We start from the raw sequence: 10122 nt of genomic DNA, 5'->3' as shown, positions 1-10122 counted from the left end.
GTGCTCCTTAGCTCCACCAAGACTGATTCTACACCTTGATTTTCTGAGCCAATATCCTTTCTCACTATTGCTCTGATTTCATCCTTTACTAACAATGCCACACCACTCCTCTTCCTTTTTGCCTATCCTTCCTAAATATCGAATATCCTTGGATATTCAGTTCCCAACCCTGGTCACCCTGCAACCATGTCTCCGTAATTGCAATTATATCGTATCCGTTTACATCTATTTGCGCTGTTAATTCATCTACCTTATTACAGATGCTTCGTGTATTCAGATACAATGCTTTTAAATTTGTCTTTTTAACATTATTAGACATCTTAACATTATTTTGTACTATAGCCCTATTTGTCTTATCGCTATTTTTTCTTACCTGAATCCTATTTGTTAGTGCACTCTTTTGTTTGTATGCTCTGTCCCTTCCTGACATAATTGGTTATCCTTACCACAATCACTTTCCCGCATTGCTTCCTTTTCTTTTCTCTTTAGCATTCTAGATTGCTCTCTACTTTGACCGTTCTCCCTCTCCCCCGCCCCCCCCCCCCGTCCTTATTTATTTTAAAGCCCTACCTATCTCCCTAGTTTGTCGGTTCGCTAGAACTCTGGTCTCAGCATAGTTCAGGTATAGTACTGTGCTGCCACCCTTGATGGGTCTGTCCTGCCCGTGGGACAGGACATACCCAAGGATGGTGATGGAGTAGTTTGGGACATTGGCTGAAAGGTATGATTCTGTGAGTATGTCTATGTCAGGCTGTTGCTCGACTAGTGTGTTGGACAGCTCTCTCAATTTTGGCACAAGTCCCCAGATGTTGATGACGATGACTTTGCAGGGTCAACTGGGCTGGATGTACCATTGTCATGTCCGTAGCCAGTGCAGAGGTCGATGCCGGGTGGTCCATCCAGATTTATTCTTATTATTTCTTGTATCTTTTTTTTTACAACTTGCTAGGCCATTTCAAAGGGTAGTTAGGATCTGGGTCTAGAGTCACATATAGGCCTAGACCAGGTAAGGATTCAGATTTCCTTCCCTGTGCCCGATAGCATTGCTACTGCTACTGTTCACAAGATGGCTCAAGGAATGATGCTAAGAAACAGGGGCAGGAGGAAAGTGTGCTAGGATGCTGGGCCTTGCCTCCCTCCCCACATGTTGCAGGCAGAGAAGTGGCAGTCCCATCCTGGAGAGGGTCTCGGCAGGAAAGCAATAATAGGCCTCACCATCATTTATCACATTGTTTCTGCTGCTGTTCAATCTGATTTAGGGATCGATAGTGGAAGAAAATCGTGTGTATTCAATCCTGATTGGTTCTGGGGAATTGAGTTTATTTTTCCTGACATCCTAGGGAGTGTTACCGTCTTTCTGCGAGCGTTTCTGCACCTGCCACAGTACCGAAACAGCTTTCATCAAAGTCACAAATGACATCCTTTGTGACTGTGACAAAGGCAAACTATCCTTCCTCGTCCTTCTTGACTTGACTGCAGCCTTCGACACAGTTGACCACTCTCTCCTTCTCCAATGCCTCTCCACTGTCGTCGAGCTGGGTACGACTGCAATTGCCTGGTTCCATTCTTACCTATCTAATCGCAGCCAGAGAATCACTTGCAACGGCTTCTCTTCCCGCCCCCACATCATTACGTCTGGTGTTCCCCAAAGATCTATCCTTGGCCCCTCCTATTCCTCATCTACATGTTGCCCCTTGGCGACATCTTCCAAAAACACAGCATGAGTTTCCACATCTACGCTGATGACACCCAGCTCTCTCTCACTACCATTTCTCTCGACCCCTCCACGGTCTCTAAATTGTCAGGCTGCTTGTCTGACACGCGGTTGTGGATGAGCAGAAATTTTCTCCAATTCAATATTGGGAAGACCGAAGCCATTGTTTTTGGTCCCCACCACAAACTCTGTTTCCTAGCCACTGACTCCATCCCTCTCCCCAACTTCTGTCTGAAGCTGAACCAGACTGTTCGCAACCTTGGTGTCATATTTGACCCTGAAATTAGCTTACGACCACATATCCGCAGCATAACTAAGACCGCCTATTTCCACCTCCATAACATTGCCCATCTCCACCCCTGCCTCAGCTCATCCGCTGCTGAAGCCCTCATCCAGCCTTTGTTACCTCCAGACTTGACGATTCCAATGCACTTCTGGCTGGTCTCCCACATTCTACCCTACGTAAACTGGAGGTGATCCAAAACTCGGCTGCCTATGCCCTAACTTGCACCAAGTCCCGCTTACCCATCATCCCTGTGCTCGCTGACCTACATTGGCTTCCGGTTAAGCAACGCCTCGATTTCAAAATTTTCATCCTTATTTTCAAATCCCTCCATGACCTCACCCCTCCCTATCTCTGTAGTCTCCTCCAGCCCCACAACCTTCCCCCACCCCCAAGATATCTGTGCTCCTCTAATTTCTCTGTTCAGATGCAGACAGATCTGCTGTGCAGTGTTAGCATTTTCTGCTTTTATTTCAAGTTTTGTAGATTGTTTTTCTTTTGATTTGTAATGTAATATCTTTCTGGATGATGGAGGTGAAATCCTCACTGCAGATAGCAATCATAAAATGGAGGAATGACAATAACAAGCACCTGACGATACAAACACAGCACAGTATGGCCAAAGAACACAGCGACTCATTGCTACAATTCAGGTAAAGTTATTTTTATTGACATTCCATCACTGTACAGCAGCCTATTTACCAATTAGAGCAGGCAGTGTCGCCTCTAGGTCAGTACACGCAGTGTCACAACGAGCTGCTTACACTTATATTACATGTCTGAGGCACAGATTGTGTTCTTTCGATTAAGGTGCATTAAGAGTCTGGAGCATTTACAAGTAGGTTAATATGAAATATTTACATATACCGCAAGCTGGAAAAATTGTATTGTTCATAATTTACAACTATTGTTGCTGTTGCATGATCTAGTGACTCAGCTGTGGGGATGTTTGACCACCAAACGTATAGCTGTTGCATATTCTGGTCTGCATGTATTCAGAGAAAGGAGTTCAGTCGTACACCGATAGGCCACTCATTGGGATGTAAAGCAGGAGCAGATCACAACTCTTTAAAAAAAACACACGCATATATACACACACACACACACACACACACACATACACATACACATACAGAGTCAGTATTGCCCTTCAACAAACAGACAATTTCTATTGGTTAAGCACAGAGATTAATTCATGTGACTTTTTGATGTATGGCAGCAGTGGGGAGCAAGAGGATACCCAATAGCATTGCCAACCATTCAAAACAAAAAATAACACAATTTCAAAGTGGTTTTGATCCTGATGTCACTGTCTTACTCACACCACAAAGACCAAAAAGAAAATCAATACCAAACGATTGCGTTGAAGAAGGCTCCACTGATCAGCACAGGACATGTGGAAAAAGAAATGCAAGAAAAAAATGCAGAGATTAAAAACTGTCCTGTCAACTATTTCTACTCGGATCCTTTTAATAGAATCACTTCGGTTCTCTTTAACCAGTTGTCCTATTAAACTTTTTAAAAACCCCTTCTGGAAAAGTGCAGCTCATTGCTTGAATGCACACCATGTTCCTGGTCCCTGCAGCACAGAGGATCATCTGGTTCAATTTTCAGTGAACACTCCCACTACTGGTCATGCAAGGAAAACCATTCTTCCTGGGGATTCCAAGCCATCACTTGATGCACAGCCTAATGTTTCCTCAGAAAGGAAGGAATTGAAGTGAAAACTTATTTTCTACCTCCAAGCAGCATATTACAGAGCAGCAACAGCAGATGCCTAGGAGGATACCTGGCCTGACTTTAAACCAAGGGATGAAATGTCACACTAGGAAATTGAGGGGATGAATGGGGATTTTTTTTCTTTATTACTCCAATAGCCTGTGCACGTTTCACATATTTCAGCTAAATAAGGATAACTCTCACTCCACAGAGCTTGCTCTAAAGAAGTCAGACCAGAATGTAACCAGAATAGGATTGCTGTTCTACAGAGTTTCAGGAGCTAGGAAGGTGACTAAAAACTAGGACCAGTGTCACGAGCTAATGAGCATAGGAACAATAAGATAAAGTAGATTTATGCATGGCTGGAAAAATGGTACAGGAGGGAGGACTTCAGATTTCTGGGGCTCTGGGACAGGAAGAACCTGCACAAGATGGACAGGTTGGATCCGAACAAGGCTGGGACCAGGAAGGTTAACTAGTGCCGTTGGGGAGGGTGACAAGGATGAAGCAGAAAAGAGAAACAAGGTGCATACTGTACTGGGAGAGACCATACTGTACTGGGAGAGACCATACTGTACTGGGAGAGACAAACAGCATTAAAGAAAGTCCAGAAAGAGAAGGAATCAAACAAGAGAGCAATGCAAAGCAGACTAGGCTGGTTTGGAGTGCATATGCACAAACACACAGAGTGACAAATAAGCTTGGTGAGCTGCAGGCACAAGTTGTCACATGCAGGTACGATAGAGTGATAATAAATGCTCAAACAGGAACAGCAATGGGAACTCAACATTCCTGGTTACTTCGTATTCAGGAGGGATAAGGAAGGGAAAAAAAAAGATTGGGGAGCGAGGGAAGACGGCAGTATTGATCAAAGATACTGTTACAGCCCTGGAAAGGAATGATGTACGAGAGGGTTCAATAACAGAACCCATTTGGTTAGAGTTAAGGAGAAGAGGAGCTGGGTATATACTATAGACCACTAAACAGTGGGAAAGAGATGGAGGAGCATGTCTGCAAGCAAATTTCAGAAAGGAGTAAAAACATGAGTGATGATGGGTGACTTCAATTATCCTAATATAGACTATAAAAGAAAGTGTAAAGGGCAAGGAGGAGGAGGAATTCCTGAAATGTGTACAGGAGAACTTTCTTGATCTGTATGTTACGAATGAGGAAGGAAGCTGTGCTAGATCTAGTTGTGGGGAACGAAGTGGGGCATGTTTCAGTGGGAGAGCTTCTGGGAAACAGTCATCACAATATCACTGGTTTAGAGTAGTAGAGTAGTTAAAAGGCGAAAATACTCAACTGGAAGAAGACTAATTTCAATGAGTTGTAAAGAGATCTGGCTCATGTGGCAGGTAATACAGTAAATGAGCAATGGGAAGCCTTCAAGGAGATTGTTTAGCTACAGAGAACCTGGAAACTACAGGCCAGGCAGATATTCCAGGCAGATAATCTGGGACAAAATTCATTTTCAATTGGAAAAACACAGGTTAATTAATGACCGCCAACACAGATCTGTTAAAGGCAGCTCATGTCCGACAAACTTGATTTGAGTTGTTTAATGTAATAATGGAGAGTAGTTGATGAGGGCAATGCCATTGATGATGCGTCTCAAAGAGTTGCATTCCTGCAACAGGATGCCAAATCACTCCACTTATTATATAATATGTAATAATCTAGATAAATCCTATATTGTTCCCCAGGCTGCGAGCTAGTGGTCAAGAGCTGCAGGTTGCAGTGAAGTGCCTTATCTGAGATAAAGAATTTGCTTATTGGGAGTCAAGGACAGGTGGATTGAAAGCACAAAGCTGCAGGCCAAGGCTCTCAGTCAGCCATTATCCCCAATTCCCCTGTACAACGTAACTACCTATCCACATCTCTTCAAGGCTATTTCTAGCTGCTATTGTATAGTGCTTCATCACAGTGTTCTAAGTTACTGGCTCTAGTAAAATATTTCACAGCAAAGGACTGTTTACATTCAGTACCAATACCACGTTTAATCCGGAATGCAGTCTGATGACATCACATGTTTGAATCACCAAACCTGAACATTGCATATCCAAGCCAGTGTTTCAGATATTGATAGGTGATCATTTGCATACTACGTAGCAGTGCACATAGCAACCTGTTTTCACTGGTCAGGAAGAGTTGGACTTGGTCTTGTGAGCAGATGTTGGAAAATCAAAAATTGAAAGCTGATACAGACAAGAAATGTTGCTCTCCTTTTGGAAATTGGAGAATACCATCAAGAGAAAACAAACTGCAAATGTTAAAAATCTGAAATAACAGAAAATCTGGAAATATACACCAGCTCTGTCAGTTGAGATCATAGGTCTACACCCAAAACATTAACTTGTCAGATACTGACTGATTTCTAGCATTTTCTGTTAATATTGTAAAAACTCTGGGGACTGGAACGCAATGCTATCGACTACAGGACACAGTACAACTATTAACATCAATCTCTGAGGCGCATCAAGGGCAGACAACTCTCACTGACACTGATCAACTATGACTTTCCCGCATTATCCCAAATCTTATAAACGAGACAACAAGCTTCAGTTAAGACCAGCTCTTCACTGAAACCAGGAAGGACGTTCTCCCCTCCCACCCTGTGCATTATAATGCTTCTAGTCCTCTTCATATCTTTTTCTTTACATTTTTAATGATATATTTACAAGCACAATATACAAAAGTTTCTGTCATCCCCTGAGAAGACACCAAGAATCAAGAAAGTCTCTAGTCAGAACAAAAGAATCTGATGAAGACAGTCAGAAATGCAATCGTAAAGAGGTCTTAAAGCCTTTTGAAAGTGGCTCAAGGTCCTTGTGTCCATGAAGGCAAAGCAGCATCAAACATAGCGCACACACACACACACACACATCAAAACCATTACATTGCTGGGCAGGTTCACACAGACAGGTGCAAAAGATTGTACACAGGAAACAATGAACCGTGATTAATCTAGTTACAGCAAGCAAAGCCCAGGTGGGCAAGCAACCTACAGATCCAGAGACTAGGAACTGATGACTTCAAATAAAACCCAAAATTTGGTCCAAGGGTCCAGTGCGGGTAGATTTTTCTAATTTTGACTTAACAGTTGCACCAGCTTGAACTTTAAATGGTCCTAACACCAGGAAGAAATCATTTAAGCAGCAAGACCCCCCCTTCACACCCACAAACTGATCTATCTCAGATCTGGGATTAGTGTTGACCAGCTCATATTCCCGAGTTCATAGTCCTCATCCTCCAGGCCAGTGAAGCTAATGTCCAGCAATATTTTGCTGAGACTGTCGTTGAGGGTGTCTAAGACCAAGCCTTCAGTCAGAGACCTGTTTGCTGTGGTGCTACAGTTTGCGTATACCTGTAGTTCTCGGGAACACTTTCTGGATTTGTCCTCTGAAAGAGGGGAAGAGCTTGTGTCGGGCACAAGATCCTGAATTGGCGAGTTCAACAGTTCACGTGGTGACTCGAAGAGAGCGAAGTCCTTAAACGGCGTACTACTAAAACTCAGGTAGCCTGGGTTATTACGCAAGGGTGTTAGGAAGGATCCACACGGCGTCCTCACAGGACTGAACTCAAATAGGCTGTCATTTTTTTTCAAAGGGGTCAGTGCAATCTTCCAGCTGTTGGCTACAGTGACTGGAGAGCTCCCACTGGTGCTTTTACTAGGGGTGGAGGAGGCAGGCAGATTAGGGGGCTTCTCCTTAATGGGTGTTTTGAAGTTATAATCTATGGCAATGCTGGCAAAATCTGAACACTGCTCCAGGGATCTGGATTCATGTAATGCTGACAGATCAGACACAAGACCTGAATCTAATCCGTTCTCTGCTACAGAATCACTGGCTTCTGGGAACAAGAGAACTGGCTCCTCAATAGGCTGAAGGACATGCCTCTGCTTTCGCCTGGAACTGCTCTCCTTGGACACCTCGCAGAGTTTTAGTGCTGCAGAATTTTCAAACACGTCACTAACTGGAGGGATTGCTTGAATCAGCAGTGGTGTCTCGGTGTTCTTTATTGAGCTCACAGGATAATTACAACAGAGAGTCTCATGTGGTACCTAAAAAATAAAATACAATCAGACCAAATACTTTAAAAGCATTCACGTTGAAGAATAGCATTGGAACCTTCCTCTAACAACAACATCATACTTTTCAATTGCACCTTTAATGTGGATTCCCAGAGGTGTAATCAGACAAAAATGAATCCTGAGCCAAAGATGGAGATATTAGGAGCGATGACCAGAAGTGAGTTTTTTTTTTAAAAAAGAGCCTTAAAGGAGCAGAGGGAGAGGGAGAGAATTTCATAGGTTGGGGCCTATGCAGCTGAAGGCACAGCTACCAATGCTTGGGCAACGGGTAGGAATGAAGCACAAGATACCAGGGTCGGAGGAATGGCAAGTTTAGGGGAGATTAGAGGCAGGGAGCCGGCAAGGCCTTGAAGGGATTTAAACACCAAGAATTTTAAATCTCAGATGTTGTGGGACTGGGAGTCAATATTGGTCATCAAGGACAGTAGTGATGGGTGAACGGGATTTGGTGCAATATAGGATACCGGCAGGAGAATTTTAGATGAGCTGTAGTTTGGAAAGTGGAGGGCAAGGCGATTACCAGCACTGGAATAATCGAGTCTGGAGATAACAAATGCATGGACGAGAGCATCAGAAGCAGATGGCTGAGGCAGGCGATATTAAGAAAGTGGAAGTAGGCCTTATTTGTGGTAATGAGGATATAGGGTTGGAAACGCAGCTCAGGGTCAAATAGGATGCCAAGGTTGTGAACAGTCTGGTTCAGCCTCAGACAGTGGTCGGAGAGGGGGAATGAAATCGATGGCAGGGGTCTGAGACATATGGCGGGGTCAAACACAATGGCTTCGGTCTTCCTAATGTTTAATTGGAGGAAATTGCAGCTCATCGCAGACTGTATGTCTAACAATCAGTCTGACAGCACAGAAACAGTGGAGTGAGAGAGAGATGATTGGGATAGATCTGGGTATTGTCAGCATACATGTAAAAACTGATCCCATGTCTGTGAATGATGTCATCATGGGACAGCAGATGAGGAAGAGGAAAGGCCAAGGTTAGATCCTTGGGGGACTTCAGAATATGGAGCACAGCGGGAAGAGAAGCCATTGCTGAAGATGCTCTGGCTACATAACTAAATCTCATTTTCTCTCTGATTTCTAACTAAGTAGCCAACGATCTTCTAGACCCTTTTACATAGTAATATTATACAGTATTTACAACACAGAAACAGGCCACCCTGCCCAACAGGTCCATGCTGGTGTTAAAGCTCCAGATGAGCCTCCTCCCACCCTCATCAACATATCCTTCTATTCCTTTCTGCCTCATGTGTTTACCTAGCTTCCCCTTAAATGCATCCATGCTAGTCACCTCAACTATTCCTTGTGGTAGCGAGTTCCATATTCTAACCATTCTCTGATCTATCTTTGACCTGTAGCAGCAACACAAGGGTTGATCCAGATTTTTCCCCTTTCTCTCAATGGAGTTGATCTTGACTTTGTGAAATAGTGTAAAACGAGCGATAGTGAGTCGGCAGTCCAGTTTACATCTCGCTAGATTTTTATTTCCATTCAGAAATACAAATCAGGAGAGAGGTAAAATGGGCTGTCGACTCATTATCACCCATTTTACACTATAGGTGCGACGTCTGAAATCCGGAAACCTCGGGAGCGAGGCCGTTCTGGATATTTCCGGATTTCGGAACGTCTTTGCGTGGGCCGAAGAACGTAGGCAGGGGAGGTCGGACGGGCCGTCGGAGTTCAGGGGGGGGTTGGTCAGACTGGGGGGGGGGTTGGTTGGGTGGTCAGGCCAAGGAGGGAGGCGGGCCGCTGGAGGTCAGGGGGAGGTTGGGCCGAAGCCGAGCCAAGAGAGGTCGGGCGCCGGAGATCGGGCCGAGGCTGGGTGGCCAGAGGGAGGTCGGGCCAAGAGAGGTCAGGCGGCCGGAGATCGGGCCGAGGCTGGAGATCGGGGGGAGGTCGGGCCGAGGCCGGGTCAAGAGACGTCGGGCGGCCGGAGATCGGGCCGAGGCTGGATATCGGGGGGAGGTCGGGCCGGGGCCGGGTGAGATCGGGCAGCCGGAGGTTGGGCTGAGGCAGGTTGGGCAGCCGGAGGTCAGGCCGAGGCAAGGTTGTATGTCGGGCCGAGGCGGGGGGAGGTCGGGCGACTGGAGGCCGGGCCGAGGGAGGTCAGGCTGAGGTGAAGGGAGTCCGGATTTCGGAACATTTTCCTGTTTTTGGAAGATCACGCCACGGATCAGCCTGGTGTCCGGAACTCTGGATTTTGGACGTCGCACCTGTATTGCACAAAGTCAAGATCTACCCCATTGTGTCAGGAAACAACTAACTTTCACTTTGTCGCCTCCTTATGGTGCACTAGTAAAATGAA

The 10122-nt window shown here is 45.1% G+C and overlaps 1 protein-coding gene across 4 annotated transcripts in view; it reads right to left on the bottom strand.

The window, feature by feature from the left end:
• Window positions 1-2656: 2656 nt before the first annotated feature.
• Window positions 2657-10122, bottom strand: part of foxm1 (forkhead box M1) — a 78559-nt gene continuing 71093 nt past the window's right edge. For 3 of the 4 annotated variants that reach the window (XM_070900450.1, XM_070900448.1, XM_070900449.1), the window contains one exon: window positions 2657-7776. In XM_070900450.1, coding sequence (XP_070756551.1) covers window positions 6904-7776 — 873 coding nt within the window. In that variant the 3' untranslated portion in view covers window positions 2657-6903. The remainder of the gene's footprint in view (window positions 7777-10122) is intronic. The other variant, XM_070900451.1, reaches the window with a different exon arrangement.

The sequence above is a fragment of the Pristiophorus japonicus genome, chromosome 15 (genome assembly GCF_044704955.1).
Source record: "Pristiophorus japonicus isolate sPriJap1 chromosome 15, sPriJap1.hap1, whole genome shotgun sequence".
Taxonomy (NCBI): Eukaryota; Metazoa; Chordata; class Chondrichthyes; family Pristiophoridae; genus Pristiophorus; species Pristiophorus japonicus.
Note: the sequence above shows the minus strand (reverse complement) of the source record. Positions and strands in the feature narration are given on the sequence as shown.